Source organism: Doryrhamphus excisus, linkage group LG4 (genome assembly GCF_037039965.1).
Source record: "Doryrhamphus excisus strain RoL-2023G ecotype Guam linkage group LG4, RoL_Dexc_Guam_v1.1, whole genome shotgun sequence".
Lineage (NCBI taxonomy): Eukaryota > Metazoa > Chordata > Actinopteri > Syngnathiformes > Syngnathidae > Doryrhamphus > Doryrhamphus excisus.
The window spans coordinates 7,645,042-7,666,600 of NC_136360.1; the positions used below are offsets into that span (position 1 = coordinate 7,645,042).

The window sequence follows — 21,559 nt, forward strand, 5'->3', positions numbered from 1 at the left end:
CAATAAATGAAAATGAACTTCATAATTTTGCCAATCACAATCTGCATGCATGTCTGCTTCCTTGTCTCTGTGCATTGCTTTCAATAACTTGGAGTGTTTCTTCCAAAGAACAACAGCATGAACGGAGTGAGCCCTTTTGTCAGTCATCCAGTCTTTTTATCTCGGTGGATGAAAATATCAAAAAATATCAAAATATGAAAATAACCTACATATTGGTTAGTAATATTTGTAATGTCATGAAATGTGGAACAAATGTTGAAATCCTTACTTCTCGTGGCAAAAGTACCAGTATAAATGCTAAGTATCTTTTTTTCTTATTTTTAGTCCCGACCAGAGAATCCAGCCTTGGAGGCCTGCGCTGCTTTGTTTCACGACTGATCTTCATCTCTCTATGAAAGGAGAACACTGGCGTTTCATACATGAACTGCTCTGTTGTCTTTTATACAAGATAAATTCATCGTCAAAAAACAGCCATCGAGCATGCAGCCAGGCGCTCTCTCTCAATCTATACTTTTTCTTCTAGTTGTCCTTGCGCTACATTTTAAATTATTGCATCTCTCTCTGGTTCTGCTTCTCATTCCTCTGTCACATCTTAGTGGACTGATGAAAAACAACACAATACTGCAACACACACACAAAATACAGTGTTATATTACATACTACATGATGTGTGCCTAAACATTCTCAATGCTGCACACGTCCAGTTCCTATTACTATGTGATACAACCCCCTCCCAGTGTGTGAGTGTGTGTTTGCATGAGAGATGTACAGTATGTTTGCCTGTTTGTCCTGTCTGTGTGGGTGGCTGAGTGGGTTGTAGGCCCGCCTCCATAATGCCAGTGCCTGTTTCTAATCCAGGCCCTCCTCAGTGGGCTGTAGGCTCCGGCTGTGCTCGGCGGGCCCGCTACAACACCAACTGAGCCCAAGCTGACAGCAAACCTGCTCCTCGGCTCAAAACTTTACTACTTTGGAACAGCTGCAAAAAAAAAAATAAAAATGGGAGGATGGTCGCTGAGAGTCAAAATCAGGGTGCTGGCTACATGCTCCTTTACTGTTCATCATTTCAAAGTCAATGCAAAGAAAAAAAAAGCACATCATCAATGGGCTAAACTTAAATTCTTAAACTTAAATTAAATTAAATTCAAAGTGAGACATCAGCAGACTTCAGTTCTAAATGTGAGAGTGACATTTTTACAGCACATTTCCCAGTCTTTGTTCGCAGGTCATTAAAAAAGAAGTCACATACATTAGAGAAGTATATTCCTAAAAACAGCAGTGATCCTGTCATATAGTAGATGATTTTATCTTTTACTATGGGTTAAAGTAGGTCTGAAGAAACAGCAGACTCATTAAAAAAATCCTATCCTCATGTTTTGCTGTAAATTCCTAAAAACAGCACAGTGTTCCCTCCATACAGAAGAAAATTAAAAAACAGCAGTTTTCTTGTCATATACAGTAGAGGACCCCTGACTAGCGTTTTACAGGGCATCACTAAAAACAGCACAGTGTTTCCGCCTTATAGGTGATTTTTTGTGTTTTTAGGAATCTACTTCCAAAGTAACAACAGCACCACACACACGCTCTTTGACTAGAACTAGAGTCCAAAAAACAGAAGAGTACTCCTGTCAAATATACATGAACTGATGTTCTTCAAGGACTCCCTCGGAGATGCTGGTGTTCAACTATATCTGTTCCAATAAATGCATGAGGTAGCAAGTTTTAATGTGTCCTTGCTCTCAGTGTTCTCGTTAAAGCAGGCGTGACACATTTTGCTCTGTCGTAGAGGTCATTTTCTTACTAATAATAATTTGCAAGGAAGGCGATGGGCTGCACCAAAACAAGACGTGAAAACAAGAACATTTAATAAAAAAGAAATAAGAAGCAAGGACAGGGTGATAGTAAAGCGCCAAAGCGGTGGACGCTGATTTCTCCAGTGTGAGGACGCCGAGCCCTCTGAGGAGACTCTTTGAACAGCCCTTCAAAATTGAAATATCAACAGCCGTCAGTGCCACGTGTGATGGAAAATCAATCTAGCTTATATCCATGTGAGGAGATAAAAAGCCAGGGAGCTAGGTCCCTGTTGCCTCCACACAGCATCACCTGCGACGTGCCGGAAAGAGGCGTCCAGCAAAGGTAATCGTCATCGGTGACAGAGGCGTTCGGCGACAATGTGAAGGGGCTGTTGTTCTGCTACATTAGGCCGGTGATTGGCCATTAATATTCATTTCACAGTGTGTCTTTGTTAAGCAACAGCAGGAGCTGACAGAGTGTTTGGATGAATTTACTCTAGCGTATATTTTCCCTTTGATTGTGTACAAGAGATGGAGCACTCTTAGGTTTCTCTGCTGCACTGTTTGGTGGTGTCAGATTAAGGGGATGCCACAGGGATCCCCCTGCCTCCCTCAGATGAAAACAGCTCTGTTTGGATTAAATGTCCCAAAGTAATAAAATATTCAAGGGGACTTTGTTAGAAGAGTTTCACTTTCATCTTAAAGCCAGCAATGTTGGTTTTGTTAGATCAGTTTCATTTATAAATGTGTCACAAAGCTGGCAAATCTTCAGGCCTGTGTGGTGTTTACCTGCTGAGACCCCCTGAAGATGCTAAAGTCCAGCAGGTAAATGAATAGGTAAGTCCTTTCACCCTTATGATATCCTGTCATTCGTTTTCTCCCAAGACATTTTGGCTTTTTACGGCTTATTGTCATTGTCATCCCATGTACCTTAAATGACCATAAATTCCAGTTTATAAGCATCACGCTCTAAATTTAGAGGAAAACTGATACATGGTGCATGTGCCCATGTCATAAAATGGCATGCATGAGTGCACGAGGACACAAAGACAGGAAGCAGAACTGGAGGTAGCAGAGATGAAGATGCTGAGGTTTTCACTGGGAGTGACCAGGATGGATAAGATCAGAAACAAGTACATCAGAGGGACATTACATGTTAGAGGTCTTGGAGATAAAGTCAGAGAGGCCAGACTGAGATGGTTCGGACATGTCCAGAGGAGAGATAGTGAATATAATGGTAGAAGGATGCTGCGTTTAGAGCTGCCAGGTAGGAGGCGTGGAGGAAGACCAAAGAGGAGGTTTATGGATGTAGTGAAGGAGGACATGAGGGTAGTTGGTGTGAGAGAAGACAGGGTTGGATGGAGGAGATTGATTTGCTGTGGCGATCCCTGAAGGGAAAAGCCCAAAGAGAAAGAAGAAGAAGAAGCTGAGTGCACGAGGACCAGGCATCTCCAAGAGCCAATCATGAGCTTGTAAACCCATTGGAAATTCCAGGAGGTCCATTATTCAATGTTGCAAACTCATGGTGTGATCTTACAAACAACATTCTCACAAAAAATGGAAGTTCCACCCACAAATAGATGGTTGTTCCGGTTGCTGCAGTGGGGGAGGAGCTGATCCATGGTGGTAATCGGCTTTATAGAGCAAGTATAGGCCGATATCCATTATCCATTCAAAGATTGCAGCAAGATTACTCACTTTATGCTGCTGATGCCTTGCTACTTAAATAAGTGTGTCACTATTATGTTTGGAATGTTGTACTATATTAAAAAAGTGGTTATGTAAACATACTGACTTAAGATACACATTTAAAGGGTTAAAAAATATAACATTTGAAATTTACAGGAGGTGACATATTTTGTCATCTCTTATTTTATTCTGACACTGTAGAAAAAAATGTATAAAAGATAAATATTGCTGAAAATCGCTACTGACCCATCTCAGTGCATAAGGACAACAAGGATATTTTATATATACATTTTATGCCATTAGGAAAAAATGTGGGTGAATTTGTAGGACCTCTTAAGGGTTAAAAAAAGGTGCTCTGGACTGTCTCATCATAATAAGATTAAGGCACTAATTAGTATAACCTCATGCACTGAGGAATATCGGAGCAGAGGAGTGGTCCCTGAGAAAGGAGGCCAGACCGGGTTCTTCCCTTGTGTCCCTACCATCACAGATGCACAGGAGTTAATTAATTCTTCCAGTTCCTGCTCAGTTAATACTGGACTGGAGTGGCCTGCTTGGCGAAAAGAGCCCTTTTTAACTTGTTGTTGATGGCCCCTGCAAGACCACTTGAAGATGATGTGCTACTTTCGACTTCTTTCCTCAGTGGACTCCACGATGGACACCAGCGTCATAAGAACTGTCAAAGACACCACTCACGACCAGGTTAAGACGCTGCTGAGTGTTACTGTTAATGTGTACACACAATGGCAAAATCAATGGCGCTATAGGGGACATCAATCTTTGGCTCGTCTCATCACTTCTGTAGTGCAATGAGAGAAGCGCGGCAACATAGAAATTGAGATCTTCTGTGATCTCTATTGGCCTTTCCAGCAGCTTCTCTACCAGGTTGCCTTGTCCTTTGAAGCCTTGTTTGACAGGCCGCCAGGCAGCCAGCCATTTTATTTCACACCAAATGCAGCCAAAGGTTTTGAGGAAAAGTCTCAGAAGTGGCAGGACAGCAGCTGTATGCACTTGGCATCACTTCTGCATCGTTTCTCGCTCTTCCCCATCTTAAAAATGCTGATCTTTTTTAAACTAAAACAACAAAAGGTGTGGTAAAAGCACCACACATAAGAACAGTTCCTCAACTTCTCATCCCATTAACATGCATGCACGCCTGGGAGTAAATAAATTGTTCCAAAAAACAGGAGCGATCAAAGGCGACAGAATTAAGGCTGAGTAATGAGGATCTTGGCGAGCACCCTGCAAATTTATTGATTGTTTGCCAAGCTGTGTGCGCACAGGATCCCGCTTCCAAGTCCTCCGCCCCCTTCTCCGCTGTTTATGCTCAGGTTGGAGCAGCAGCAGGTTTTAACTGGGCCCCTTGCACGGCCGTAACTCCGATATTGAGCTTAATCACCATTTAATTCACAGTGCTGCAATCATGCACTTGGCATTGGCAGAGGGAAGAAAGAAGATGGCGCGACAAGAAACTTCACTCTTTACCTCGTTGTGGGTGAAACCGGGATGAGGAAAGTAGGGACGTGAATCCCTGCAGGTTTCAACAAGGCACATATTCTCTTATTAAAAAATAAAGCAACTTTGTTGTGTGTCAATGAAGTTTGGAGATGATACATTTTATGCTTTGACTTGTATAAATGTCTGAAACCAAGTAACCTATGTAGTGAATATCAAGTGTTTTGTTGTTTACTTGTAAGTGTGAAAGACGAATTATCCAATCCACAAACATAATTAGCAAGACTGCCCATTAGCAAATCAACTAATTAAAAAAAAAAACTCCTTGCGCTTACCTCCACGACTCTCACTGTCGGCCGGTTTCACCTGAATGGGGCGAGTCATCTGTAGAGCAGGAGACAAGAAAGACCAACTTAGTATTGTTGACATCGTCTCTTCCATTTTAATAACTGCAGTAAAACAGAGCAAAGCCTGACTGAAGCTATTTTTTGTCCACCAAAAGGTGCTTGGAGAGGCTGCAAGGCCTGTTGCAGCCTTAATAAAGGTGAATCTCGCATCGGGACAAGTGAAAAAGAGACGGATCAATCGCAGGCCTATCGATCGGGGGCCCTTGGGCCGTGGAGAGTGTCTGTCTGGGAAGGATTGTGGGGTGAGGAGGCTCACTCTAATCCACTGGACCCTGATAGGAATGGCATGGCCTGGATTAGACACCTCAGTCATCACTGTCTTTGTGTCACAGTCTCTACCTCGCTCATATTTCAACACAAGACTTGTTTGGACCAAAAGTTGGAAGCCTTCCAGTCATACACATACATTTTGTTGAGCTATATGCATATAATAAAAATGTACCTTTTTAATAAATGTCAGACAGTTCTCAATTCTTAATATGTTTAATACCGTTTTTAAAGTTGCACATTACTTACAGATACAACCTTGGCTGCGTCATTAATCCATTCCTCAAGGTGTGATTCTAACCGAAATGGCCGCATTACACACCTAAGGTTAGTTTTACCTTCTTTGAAGATGTGATTCTTGACATGACTGTTCCCAAAGACACCATGTGGCAGCAAGATCAACCACGGGCACCGCCTTTGTGTTATTTATTGACTTCAATAGCGTTTGTCACCTTAATAACCCGAAATGAGGCCAAAGAAAGTTGCAAGTGCCAGGATTTGATAAACAAGGTGAATTGAATTGAAGGACTAACCTATAGCAATAAACAAAAGGCGGTGTCCGTGTTGATCTCACTGCCATTCTGTCTCTTTGGAAATTGTCACATTATCAAAAAAGGTTCAAGTAACTCTTTCATTCGCCATTTATATAATTGTGTTTTGCATGTAATAGTATAATGGTAAAATATAGTATATAATATAATAGTAAATCGAGGCTACACAAGACTGGGTCCATGAAAACAACATTTTAAGCTTTACTTTTTAAGAACAGTATGAGGAAAAAATATATAAAATATTACAATGTATTGCAATCTAATAATTACGTTACACTCTTCTGCACTGTGTATACGCTACTGGCCCCGCCTCTACCCACTGAGACAAAGTGACTGTATGACTGACAAAAGGCCTCACTCTGTTTATGCCGTTGTTTGATGGACCAAACACGCCACGGTGCTGAAACCAATCAACTTCCTGTCTGTTTTTGGAGGTGTGAGATAAGGACAACAGGCACGCTTGCACATAGCCAAGTAGTATGCCCTATTTTCGCCTCAATTGCTTCAATTGCCTTGCATTAACACACCATTATAAATGCAGTTTGCAGTCCATTTACAATATTTCATCCCCAGACTAGCTGACCCATCCATCTTCAAACTGGACTAAGTTCAGATGAGCGTATATTCCAAGCGTGTACACACCACATTACGTCCTGTTGGCTCAAGGGTTTCTATCCTCACCCGTCATATAAAACAGCAGCGCGTTAGCGCTAAGAGCTTTAATTCAACTGACTGGAGGCTTAACTGAGCAAATGAGGCGGCTCAATGAAAGCATATGGAATTATAGATTTTCCCCAAGCCCTGCAAGCAGCAGCACAGAGACTTCTAGCTCCAAAACTTCCAACTCGACTAAGACTAACTCATTTGAAAATGTACAAGTGAATCATCCAAGAGCTCATTTGGTTCAAAATTAGTCATTCTGCATTTATGTCAATATGGCTATGACTCACTATGAAAGTGCCATTTGATCTTTTACATTATAACCCCTTTTTATTCATTTACGTTTTATTTCATCCCACGTATAAATGTTGCTGCCATACAAGTTGAGAATATTATATAGTCATTTATCGTCAGTATAAAGACTACATACTGTAATAAAAATGGAACCTTGTTTGCACTAAGCAGCAATATACTGCAGTGCGGCACCCGACTTCTTCAAGGCCAGTCAATTTATAGAAAACCCAAACAGAATAAATACCACACTGTGCTAGCAACCTACATCATTATGCCTTGAATGGCAGAGTTTGTATATATAGTATGTACATATTTATCAGGGGCGCACATTTTTTTGCAACAGATCATCCGGTTTAAGGTCACATTAAGTAAGGGACAGGAAGCATAACTGCCTCCCAATGTAGTAAGGTGTTTACATCATAAACAAATAAAGTAGAACCCAGACAGGCTTGCGGGAGTCATGGCTAGGGTTAGTGCCAAAGAGAAGCCAGAGCTAAAAGAACCTTTCATCGTTAATGTCTTCTGTTGGGGACCACTTTGCCTTCCCAAATATGAAAACAGACAAGTGGATAAGACAAATACAGTGTTATCCTATCTTAACCCTCTGGGGTCTACTCAATCAATTTGAGTTCTAATAAAAAAAAAAAAACTAAACATTGTAAATATTTATTTTGGTATTTTTTAAATTTGATTGCTATTGTTTTTGCTTAAAAATATATTCAAAATCTTTCTATATAATAAATGACAGGGGGCCGGGGCTCTATCTCAGGCTCTAAATCAGGCTTAAATCTATGCAATATTAGTAGTAAAATTGATTTTTAGCCTTTATTTTTATAGTGTTATTTATTGTGTATCTCACTGCGCCAAAAATGAACCAGACCATGGCCTTACGTTCTGTACTATGATTATGATATACAGTTTCACCCCAATACCAGACCAAACTCGATTGACTATCACACTGCTTCTGATCAAGACAGTCCAATTGATTGTAACTATAATTTATCGCAGAACTAGGAAACACTTTGCCCATGGTGGTCACACAAGAAATAAGTTTAAAACATCCATTCATTTTCCATACTGCTTACCCTCGGGAGGCTGCAGACATGCTGGAGCCTATCCCAGCTGTCTTTGGGTGAGCGGTGGGGTACGCCCTGGACTGGTTGCCAGCCAATCACAGGGCACATATAGACAAACAACCATTCACACTCACATTCATACCTATGGACAATTTGGAGTGGCCAATTAACCTAGCATGTTTTTGGAATGTGGGAGGAAACTGGAGTACCTGGAGAAAACCCACACAAGCATGGGGAGAACATGCAAAACTCCACACAGAGATGCCCAGGGGGGAATCGAACCCGGATCTCCTAGCCTAACCACTCGTCCACCATGCAGCCCAAGTTTAAAACAATTATATAATAATATTCACACTATTTCATGTATAAAAATGAAGTTATTGAGAAAAATACCCCTCACACCCACTAGTAAGCATGTCTACTGCCATCATACTGTGTCACTGCAACTTTTGGTTGTCATTAGTAACAGAGTGAGCCACCTATCCACAAAATGTCATGGAAATACCTAATACCTAATTATCTAATTTCTGTCCAACCGATCTGTAAAGGTTGCCATGACATCGGCCTTTAAGCCCCGTCCCGTGTCTTATCAGCATCAGGCTTAATGAGCATTGTGCACATTGGTTTGCAGCTTGGATGTGACGGACAGTTCATTTATTTGTGAAAACACTCCAGCTTTGAGGGAGATGGAACAAACCGAACCCATCAGTAATGGCTGTTAAGGACCATCATGCATTGCTCTCGGACACCTAAATAGGCCATTAAGCCGGTATGTTGGAGAGTGAACAGTAACTAGCATTACAGCAAGCTGCCCCGCCGCCTCCCACACACAGACACATCCTGACACCCCATGGAACCGAAACAGCGCCACCTTGGCATCTTCTGTCTATTTGACATGTCACAGTCAATGACTTTCGGTGTTTCAGTGCAGGGCTGTAAAAGTTGTTTATCTTGAGGGTGTATTTTCTCTTATCAGTGTGTGACACTGTCGCCGTCGACTATGAAATCCATGCGCACATGCATCTGCAGCACTGTGTCCTGTCTATTTATTTTATTTTACCTTATTGGTATATCAAGAGAGTGCATCAGAGAGAAAGCATGGAATTAATTAGCTCAGATGCTGCAGAATTGCCAGGAAGTTATCAGGAAAGTCACTTGTTTATTATCAAGTTATTGGCACATTTCTGAGTCCTAATACCACACAGTCGTTAACAAGAATTACACATGGAATAAAACAGTTGTTTTTCTATAGCATCTTCAAAAAATATGTTATATGCTTAAATAGGACTCAAACTACAACCCTCACTAGCATAACACCCCCACCCTGTTTCCCTACAAAGACGTACATGGTGCTAGTTATTATTTACGACAGCTACATTTATGGAATAATTCCAGCGGAGGGAAGGTTACTCACTTCCTCAAGGTGAAAATGGATACGTTTAGCACTTAATGAATCAGGCCTGGGCTTCTCCCCCATATATCAGCATGTTATTAAGACGTTTTAAAATCCCATTATGGTGTTTCTCCTTGAACATGTCATGCTTTTTTTGGACTGCCCTGTCTTTAAATCTGACCTTTTTTTCCCAGGGTTTCTTGGCAACTTAACAAGGGAAAAAGAGATGTGACAATGCAACAAAATATACATAAGAACTAAATTGTTTGGTTTTAACAAGGATACTGGGTTCTGTTGGTGTCGGGATGTGTCAGAAATAAATACATTAAAACAGCTAGGAGACCAGGGTTCGATTCCCCACTCAGGCATCTCTGTGTGGAGTTTGCATATTCTCCCGTGCATGTGTGTGTTTCCTCCTACATTCCAAAAACAGGTTAATTGGCGACTCCAAATTGTCCATAGGTATGAATGTGAGTGCGAATGGTTGTTTGTCTATATGTGCCCTGTGATTGGCTGGTGACCAGTCCAGGGTGTACCCCACCTCTTGCCTGAAGACAGCTGGGATAGGCTCCAGAATGCCCATGATCCTCATGAGGATAAGCGGTATAGAAAATGGATGGATGGAAAAAATAAAACATACAGACGGATCTACCACTAAGGAAAGAACTCGAAACAATGCCTTTCTGTAGTAATGTATTACTACAATGGATTAAAGGCACAATGGATTAAAGCATGGATTCAATATGTCCCATTATAAATCAAAGACATATGTGCACACACAATTTTGTATGAGTTGCTAAATTAGATGTAGATTTATTTTATTTTATTTTAAGGAAACCATGCACCTCAAACATCAAGGTCATTGCTGAGGCAAAGTAACGGTTAATTAACAAGGAAAATGTAGACTAATGTAAAAAAAAAACAAGAACGTCAGTGGGGAGGAACAAGGCGAGCCGACAGGGCAGGCAGGCTGGAACGATGAACACTGATCTGACGAGCCAATGAGACACAGGTGGGTAGGACATGAAGGCTGGCAGCAATGGACAGGGTGAACATGGCGGGGCTGACAGGGACGAGGCAGCTGAAAGCACTAATCAGACAGGGGACGAGTCACTGGTGGACGAGGAAGACAACGCCATGACAACCGAAGCACATCAATATCAAATCCGACATCCAAACTGAAGGGAATTCTAATAACGGTTGTTTTTGTATAATTCAAAGAAACTGGACAAGTCAGTGAGGAGGGGAAAAAAGCAGTAAATCACATTTTGAGGTTTAGTAACGACTACTCCGTCCATTGTAAAAGTCGATGGCACTTACTTACAGTATTTGCAATAAAGTAAGCATACAATATGCATGATGTCTTCTGGCATTCACGTCAGGTTTAATATGGAGTAATGCTTGTCTTGGGATCATTAATGCATTTTAGTGGGCCATCAAAGCTTATGTGGCTGCACTGCTCAGTAACAGCGGCATAAACAGCCCCCTTCTGACTGCTGAGAGAATGGATATATCCCATATCATTGATCCCAGCCACTACTGAGAGGTAGCTGTCCGCAAATAAATCTACCACATACAGTGGGATGATGTAAGCGGGCACTGAGGGGGACATGAAGCAAGAATTTACAGCCATATTCTTTCAAAATATCAAACAAATATATGTGAATGCAAAGGGTTTACACACCATTTACGATTGTTTACTTATTTCCCCATGAGACTAAATAATATAACATAAAGAACCTTATGACAGAACCGTTTCTGGCACAAAGTTTCATTGCTGCCATTATTGGCATTTTTCGTCTTTGATTTATCTTTACTAATCTTTACTAAAAAGATAACTTTTTAGTAAACAGAAACTGGGTGAGATCAGCTGATTTAGTGACTGACTGACTGACAACGTCTCATCAAGTTATTTTATTGAAGTAATTACAGTAACACCTCAGGTTTTGTTATGAATCCACTCCAAAAGTTGCCCAAAAAACAAATAAATATTTCCCTTAAAAATGTTAATCCATTTAGCACATCATCATCATCAAAGATCTGGCACTTGCAACTTTTTGCAGCTGTCCATCCATCCGTTTTCAATGCCTCGTTTCCTCACTTGGGTTGTGGGTATGCTGGAGCCTATCTCAGCTGTATTTTGGGCGAGAGGCTTTTTTTTTTTTTTTTATCACATATTGGTCTAACACTCCGAAACACACAGTGCACCTCAATGCCTTACCAGCCATTAGTTCTTGTTCTTGTTATGATGGAGAAAGGAGACAGAGAGGAGTTGTTCATCGTTCTGTCTGTGTTCTATGAACAAATAAACCACCCCTACACACATATTAAAAATTATTAAAGGAATCTTTTGACAGTGATCCAACTCTGAAACAGTCATGATCCATTCTTCACATAAACTCCAACTCCAAGTCACCAATATGTGGATGCTTTGGATGGACACCATTTTCTGCACCGCTTGTCCTCACGAGGGTCGCGGGCATGCTGGAGCCTATCCCAACTTCGTCTTCAGGTGAGAGGCAGGGTACACCCTGGACTGGTCGCCAGCCATTCACAGGGCACATAAAGACAAACAACCATTCACACTCACATTCATACCTATGGACAATTTGGAGTCGCCCATTAACCTACCATGTTTTTGGAACGCGGGAGTAGGAAGTTGTTGAAGGTTGGCAGCTTTTGTCAACATTTTTATTCAGATTTGCAATTGATGGTAACTGTAATAAAACACTGACTACTCGCAATTAATTTGTTGGTTCTAAAACCCTCCCTTGCTGCAATGTCACCATCGTATATTTTTAAGCTGGACACTCAGAACTCTTAAAAAAAAAACACTTAATCTTTACATTTGTTTCTCCATGCTCCATTTCTAGCACCCTCCTCCTCTTTCCCTCTGCTTTTTATCCCCCCGCCCCACTACAGGCTCAGTAAGACAGGCTTTAGGCATTAGCTCAATCCCTCCATCTCGCCGCCCCCTCTCCACCACCTTTTCTCGTGATTGCACCCGGTTTCTGTCACCAACACTGACTAGTCCATTGTACCAGTCATGTAGCGCTCCCACAGCAGTGCTGCTGTAAAGCTTATATACCACAAGACGGGGAGAAATAACCAACAAGACAGCAGAATGTGATGCTGACAATGCAGCTGTTCCAGAATATTACATAATTGCCCTTGCATTTGGTTATCATCATCTTTTACCAAAGTCATAACAGTGGCGATTATGTACTCAATAAACAACTGCTGGTAATATTTTGAGGAAAATATGTTTAAAAACAAAATAGTTGTTAAACATTAAAGCAACCTTGATGATTTTGAGTGCCATTTTTGTACCAAGAGACTTCATATTATTGTTTTATTCACCTCATTGATTAAAGCCGTACTGACCTGAATAGAAGACAACCCTGACAGTATAGCTGACGTGCAAATGCAGACATTCAGCCTGTATAGAGCCTATATAGCCTATACATTTATTAATGGTGTTTCCGAACTGCACAAAAGCACCAAAGTGTTCTGCTGTGAGAACCTTTCCAAGACCCGTGACGTGCCACAGTGTGTGCTGAGTCACGGGGTGCCACCCTCATTAAATCTCGATGAGAGCTGAGGTCTGCTGTCGCTGTAATGAGGACAGCGGCCGTCACACAGCTGGCCTCCTCAGTGGGTGAAACCATGAGAATAATAGACAGGGGGCCATGGAGTAGATGGACTTCTGGCTGCTTCTTGGAAGCACTTAAGTGTTTTTTGGGGAGAAGAAAAGTAGAAAAAAAAAAAACTTGGACGGCGTCAGACAACAGACGGTCTAATGGTCTTCATCAGGGATGTGGTGGTGCTAGCGGTAATGGCGCTACAGACCGCACGTGTCGGCGACTTTGCTATGGCCTTGAATGCTAATTGTCGTATTACAAGAAGCAATGGAACAGATGGATATCAACAGTTATGTTCCAAAAGGAGCTATTCAGCGTTTGTAAATAGCAGCACCTCCTCAAATAAAATGAGCATTTTTTTTGTCTCTGATCATCAAAAGTGGCCTTTCCGGAACATCATCCATGCAATTATCCTAGAGGGTGATGATTAACTTTATGTTTCTTCTTTATTATTACGTTTTCTTCATGGTGACATCATGGGATAGCAGCTAACGTGGGCCTGCAGGTGTCATTCCAAGTCAGCGATTCAACTAAATCCTGTTGGTTGTGATAGGAATCCTGACGCTTATAGCTGCCATCTCCTTAAAGCAGAGACTGGGGCCTTCTTATCACATCCACCACACTGCTGCCACCAGCACATTTCTGACTTGTGGACACCTTTTAAAATCACAGAGGGGACGACTAAAACGTATACAGTTGTGGTATGTATTTGCTTGTGTAAGCTTCTACTCCTGAACCGCTGCACACAAAAAACATATACATTTGTCAAAACATTCCTTCTGTCATGCACATGCTATTATTTTTGGGCAAATACACCACATTGTGGCACTGTTTTAAAAATCACAAGTGAAATTGACTTGAAATTTCTCACTCAGCTCTAAAAAAAATCTATAAAAAACTGAAGCTTCTGGGTGTACACCGAATCCAATTTGGCATACATGTAAGGCTGCAAATAAGGATTATTTTAATAAGTCATTATCCATTATTTTTTCAACTTTTTTTTCCCACCTCTCTATTCAGAAATAGAAGATTTGAACTGATGAACACTTCCACTAAAATAATGTTCAATAATAAAAAAATACAAAATTTTTGTCAATTAGTAACAGGATGTGTTTCAACATTTGTGTATGAACGTATGAACAAATGAACACGACCACTATCACACATAATCAATAGCTCCCGCCTAAGGCTGGCACTTTTTTCAGAGGTTTCCTGCTTGCCGAGAACAGACACCCAGATGGTGTTAGAGTACCAAGCTAGCATCATGAGCAACAAAGGCAGTGACACAACGAGCCGTGTACAGTTCCCTTGTGAAATGCACCGCATACAAAACAAGTTTAAGATTGCAACGTGCACACTAGATGCATAGCCATACAGGCAGTGTACCTAAAGTTGTGGCCAGTCCATGCGGCAGTCAATTGGTGACTGTTACAGCTGTCTGCATACTTTCCACTGAAAATGAACAAAATTATGTAAGTAAGCATGTCTGTTTTATGATAACGTCATGGAATAAGACAAAAATGTCCATTATGCATAAATGACTTATGTAACACACACCCTCACAGTGTTGTCTTGTCAAATGCACCACGTATGCTACAAAATAAGTTAACCAAGTACCAAGGACTTTCGAGGACGAAATGTACAAGTCTCATAGTCTAATCCAGCAAAAATGAAGTATTCCTAATGGATAATCATTTATAACTATTATCCGGCTTATGCCTAGCTATATCGTATTAAATTTAGCCCCTGTTGGTGGTGCGTGATGTCAGTAGGTTCGATTCCCCCCTTGGGCATCTCTGTGTGGAATTTGCATGTTCTCCCCGTGCATGCGTGGGTTTTCTCCGATAACTCCGGTTTTCTCCCACATTCCATGCTAGGTTAATTGGTGACTCCAAATTGTCCTTGGGTATGAATGTGAGTGTGAATGGTTGTTTGTCTATATGTGCCCTGTGATTGGCTGGCGACCAGTCCAGGGTGTAGCCAGGATAGGCTCCAGCATGCCCGCGACCCTAGTGAGGATAAGCGGTATAGAAACTGGATGGATGGATACTATACTGTCTACAAAACCTTTTTATTGTAATATCACTTGATAAAGCATTTTCTAACATTCCACACTACAAAATAAGTAATAAAATTATTTATAATGTGTGTTGATATTACATTGATGTCGGATGACACTCAAGGGTGCAATATCAGTTTCATATCAGAAGTGAGAAGGTTGTACTCCATATGAAACGTTCATCTATATTACAACAACTCATATACATGCTTGCATGTGTTTAACATGCCTGATAATAATTTTTGTTATGATTCTCATTCACATTGGTCGCAAAATGTTTCTCTGTAGCATACTTTTTGATTCTTTCGCCAACATGCCAACTTTTTTTTTCTTCCCCCCCAAGCACAGAGAGCTATTGACATGGTGTGTTACTGTAATGCGTGAAGCAGTGGGAGACTCATTGTAAATCTATGTCAACAAATACTGGCGCTCTATTTTCCTCCTCTTGCCCTCTTTCATTCCTTCCCCCTTTCCTTCTAAATTTCCTTCCTATTGCCTCTCTCTTGCATTTCCCAACCTATCTAATGAATCTTATCTGCACGGCACACTGGAGGCTTAAGCTTTTGGTGGGCTCACGACTCTACAACACACACACACACACACTAATATGTTCTTGTCGGCCTCGCTGTTTGATGTGCTTTAAACTCTGCGGTTGATTTTTGAGAAACTGTCCCAAAGATAAGAGCACCGCAACCACAACGGACCCGACCGACGCAGAAGCTCCAGAGGGGCCGCATGACGGCAATCCCAGCATGCACAGCGCACAAGCGAGGGGGTCTAATGAAACGGTGGATATATTCCGTGACAGAATTACAGATGTCTTCACTTCTTCAAGGTGCCCTCGTGCAGTGACGACATGTTTCCACATCTACAAGTCTGCCTTGATGTTTGCTTTGAAGATTAGGTTTCTTCCTAGCCGTTGGCGAGTTGCTGCTGCTGTAATGATGTAAAATATCACACATGTGCACTCCGGTCGGATCTTGAACTCTTATCATGACACATCTAAGGATCGAAAAATAACCGTCTTCAAATAGCTTAAACATTGCTTAAAGCAGGGTTGTCCTCAGAGGTCTGATTCTAACCAGGAAACTTTATAAATATATCTGCATATGCGTCTCCATATCATTATTATATTGTATATTAAATAATTGCCCTTGCATTTGATCATTAACATTTTTACCAACAAAAATATATGGAATGATAGAAACAGGCACATAAGATGGTAATATACCAATATGATAATCTAGAGTTAAATAACAACACACAATGGAACATGTACATGTGTTTACATGCAGCTGAATGAGTCAGATGCTACTGAACAGAGTGGTCCCTCATTCATCACCATTCAATGGTTCCAGACCCGACCTCAATAAGTGAATTAGGATTCAATAGTTAAAACTATTATAAATTATTAGAGCCCTACAAACATGTAACAACACCCCTATAGTGACACTTGCCATACCCAATACAGTAGACATAATAATTTAAAAGAATAAGCCATCTTAGACATAAATAAGACACGTCGGCGTACTTCCTGGTGGCTACTGTCACGTTGTGGCGCAAGCCCAGGAATGCAGAGAGATGAGAGCCGGGTAAAAAGTATTTATTAAATAATGAATGGCATGGGACTTAATCATGAGCAGTAACAAACGCAAACAAACGTAATGCTCCAGTAATGCTCCCAGACAAACGCCACAGGCTAGATTAAATAATCAAACACAACATGAGATGCAGGTGTGTTGGAATATGAAAGTAAAACAGGCAGAAAACACAGATAAAACAGGAAAAAAGGATAAATAAGAGCATGAAACAGGAACTAAGGCATAAAAATGAAACTTAAACAGTCACACAAGCTACAACAACGTTACAGGCACTTAGTGACCAGCGTAGAATACTATTTTATTACCACTGTTTGTTGTTAAGAAGAGACTCACTCTCACTATCTCAATGACTTTATTCATTTAGGTCACATACAATGTGCTTAAATATGCATTGTTTTATTTATTTTTACTTTTCATCACATTGCATACAGTTAGATTAAATCAGACATAAGTCATTGTCCTCTTATCACCATAACTGTAGTTATGATAAATAGAAGATAACAAATACACACTTTACTTACAGTATGCACATAAAATGATGAAAAAAAGCTAAATATGCAAATAATATTAACAACCATTTAAAGAACAGTTCCGCAAAGCATGACGGTAGAATTCACTAGACTTATTTGGTATACCCTCATGCTACGCTATATATACCAATTGTGGCAAATTAGTAAAAGTTGTATAGCGCAGCTGGCAAAGCGCTTGTTCAACTCCTGATTTTAGCTTAAACTGCCAATTTACACTTTACTTTCGTGATACGTTTTGCCATATTTCCACAGCATTTCAGTCAGGCTTCAGCTTCTGAACGACTCCTGTGTTCATTCTAAATTTAGATTTTTGTACCTTTTCAAAGCCTTTCAGTTTCCCTTCAGCTTTTCAGAATTAACACGCAATGTCGGCTGACTGCATCATCTAGTTGATAATTAGTTTTTGAAAAAACACGATAGAGTCGCTGTGAATGTTCGAACCGCGATTTAGCTAGGGACGACTGTATGTGCTAAAAGCAACCTTGTCTGTGTTATAACACCATCATGAAATGTGTTGGAAGGCAATTTTTATGCCTATTAACTATATTTTTATGATATATTATTGTTTAAATAATCTCAATATTAATGACCCGAATATAAGACGACCATGAAGTCGACTTTTCTTTTGGCATTTCAGTATACCTTGAACATCAGTGAAGGAAACGTATTATTTTTTATATTTTCTTTTAAAAGGGATGGTACATTTTTAGAATGTTCTGAACTCTTGTTTCCATGCATGAAGTTGTGCCATAGCATGGCTGTAACTCAGCTTCCCATAGCTTGTGTTCCTTGCATCGATTGCTCCAATAAATTAATTTAAAATGTGCTTTTGGTGCTAGTTGTTAACTTCTCTTTTTACCTGTAGGAACTTATTTTTACGCTTGTAAGACAGTTGATAATGTTAAAATGTTATTTTAAAACGCCTGTACAGACATTGATGAGTTACACTGGAATGGGGGGTGGGGGGGGAAATATGTTTCAAACCAAATACATTTGGAGAAAATGTGTTCTACTCTATCAACTTTCCATAATTTTTGCTGCCTGAAAAGAGTAGAAAAAAACTAACATGCCAAGCGGCCTTCAGTTAAAGTCATGATGCTGGTTTCAGTCATTGTTGTTATTCAGCGTGTGCACTCATGCAACAAAACACACTTGTACAGGCTTATACGCCCACGGCCACGTGCACGCGCATTCTTAGCAGCGTGTCTCCTTTTTTCCCCGTCTTTTGAGCTGAGCCCGGAATGCTCCCACTGCTGTCACAGCAACTCCAGGATTGTGACAGATTACGGCTGGCTGCCCTGACCGATAGAAGCCAAGAAGTGTTGGCTGCCCACTGATTCATAATTCTTGGCATACCTATGCAGTGTTGACATTTCCTTAACGTGCCCGGGACCTCCACTAGGCATCCTTGTTTTATGCACTATGATTGCCTGTAAGCAATTTGCCAACACTTGCCTGTCACCCTCTCACCATCACACCCCCAACCTCCCTCTGGGAGGTGAGGAGAGGATAGAGATGGAGGCAGCCAAGCACATTGGATTTACATTGCAGGGAGCTAGAGAGGAACAAACAAAACAAACAAAAATGCATTTTGACAAAAATGAAAGGTGAGGAGGGGTCGTCTCGCTTCTCTTTCCCAGCATACACAGGCTGAACACATCGGTCGATCCCCAATTTGTTCAGATTTGCCCACAGCAAACTATAGAAAGTATATTGAAAAATGTCATCATCATTTATCCTTTATAACTGTATATGCCATGTTTATCCAAGTATTATATTTACATACTTGGACGTATAAAAGAAATGAGGCCCTGTGCAATAAAACTAAATGCAAGTAAAATAAAAACAAATTACTCCCTCTGTGTGGTAGGGAAACATGGAAGTGAGGGCTCGTGTTAATTAGAATTAGAATTAACATCTCTTAATATGAGTTACTTAACGGTATTTTTGACTTTTTCGCTCCATGGGAACTAATCTATTGTTTATTGAAGACCTCATTGATCCTACCTGTGATGATGTCATTATGTCGAATAGTAGGAGAACATAACCAGTATGAGACAAAACTTTTGCGGTGGCGCAATGGCAAGTCACCTTCATCGATGAACTGTCATACTAGTGTAAAAATAAGACTACTGCTTTCATATAAGAAACAAAATTGGTCACTCTTATGACGGAATGAGCACAAAGGTGAGGGGGCATTTTAACTATCATGCACATGTAAAAATAAATTAACCACTATATGTAAGTAAAATAAATGATGTCCTCATGGATGACATCTGATGACATGTGTGATGACATGTGTAATACTTGCTTTTACAGTAAGTATAGTTACTCCAGACCCAATTCACTGTGCAATATCTGATCAACCTCCATGTGCAATATTAAGGGCTCTAAATGCAATATACTAAGTTCAATGTGAAGCATTTCCATAATGCCTCATATTAACTCACTAGCAAGATCTCAGTGTATAGACTGGTCATATATCTCATCTCGTTTCATATTATCTACATACTGTATTGTATATAACTCTGGGAAAAACTGTTGATTTTGTTAATACTTGGGTTGTTTATATTGTTTATTTTTTCTATATTGTGTATTTTGTACTGCTTAACTGATTCTGTACTCTTGCTGCTGTGCAATACAAATTGACCCACTGAGGGGCGAATAAAGGCATATCTTATCTTATCTTAGGCACATGTGGAAAGTTTACTGCATGTACCTGGGAAGCCAGGCTCTTCACCACTGCACATCCTGTTCTTTTACCAATGGTGTTGACCGATGTGTATCACTTCCCTGTGTCTATTTCCTGTTTTGGTTGTCATCACACTTCACCCCATCGCTGGCACCCTTCTGTGCTGACATCATATGAAAATATATATACAAATATACAAACTGTGGCACTAATACTGTAAGTTAACAGTTTGTGCACCTCCTCAGAGGCATATTTTCCACAAAATTATGGTTGAACTCCAAATTGAATGAATTCAGAGGCATCATTTCTTACAACCTGCCATCCACCATCATGTGCCAGCTTGGGTATTTAAAATAGGGTCTATGGTACACTGGTTATTAATGATAAGATGGTCAACCATTTGTTATCTTATTGGAAAATGCCTGCTTTTTATATGTGTGTGTGTGTGTGTGTCTATCAAAGGCGGACTGCAAGAGGAAGCCAGAGCTCACAGGATCGACACTTGGCCGGCCAGCCTGTTCTGTCCATCTGCTCAATGCTTCATTCCCAGCATATCAATACCCAACACACAAACACACAAACACACACACACACACACCTGCGACTTCAGCTGGTTGCATCACACTCACTATAAAGCCTGTTTGCATGTTGCATGTTTCATCACTTGCCTATAAGGACATTGAGCACTAAACAACAAAGACATCATTCGCCTAAAAGCTGTCAGCCTGCCTCGACCTTGAACCGCGTATGTAGAACCCGAGGGCCTGGAACAAACCGGGAAGGCAGACTGACTGACCGCTCTTCCCAAAAACGCAATAAACACACAGGGACCAAGTGAGAACAAGAGCCACTGGAGCAGAAAACACATCGGAAGTGTCTGTGCCAACTCCTCTCTTCTCAACACTTTGCCTTGGGTGGCGTTTTTCATTGTGGAGGGTGTGAGTGGATGTGGTTTGGGGTGGGCCATTTTTAATGTCATTTAAAATCTATATGACTGCACAAATGTTGCACGGCGGTCGAGTGGTTAGTGCACAGGCCTCACAGCTAGGAGACCCAAGTTCAATTCCACCCTCGGTCATCTCTGTGTGGAGTTTGCATGGTCTCCCCATGTGTGGGTTTTCTCCGGGTACGCCGGTACTCCAAAAACATGCTAGGTTAATTGATGACTCCAAATTGTCCATAGTTATGAATGTGAGTGTGAATGGTTGTTTGTCTATATGTGCCCTGTGATTGGCTGGCGACCAGTCCAGGGTGTACCCCACCTCTCGCCCGAAGACAGCTGGGATAGGCTCCAGCACCATTGTGAAGACAAGCGGTAGAAAATGAATGAATGAATAAAAATATCAGAAAGAGTGCTATATGCTATTTAACTAATGATGACTATTGGGTTTGACACTTACTAAACACCACATTGTGTAACTCCTACATGAATAGTTGTTTGTCTATATGTGTCC

At 40.8% G+C, this 21,559-nt stretch overlaps 1 protein-coding gene across 8 annotated transcripts in view; it reads right to left on the reverse strand.

The window, feature by feature from the left end:
- Window positions 1-21,559, reverse strand: part of celf5a (cugbp, Elav-like family member 5a) — a 219,618-nt gene that overhangs the window by 83,881 nt on the left and 114,178 nt on the right. For all 8 annotated transcript variants that reach the window (XM_058073574.2, XM_058073577.2, XM_058073570.2 and 5 more), the window contains exon 3: window positions 5,270-5,318. In XM_058073574.2, coding sequence (XP_057929557.2) covers window positions 5,270-5,318 — 49 coding nt within the window. The remainder of the gene's footprint in view (window positions 1-5,269; window positions 5,319-21,559) is intronic.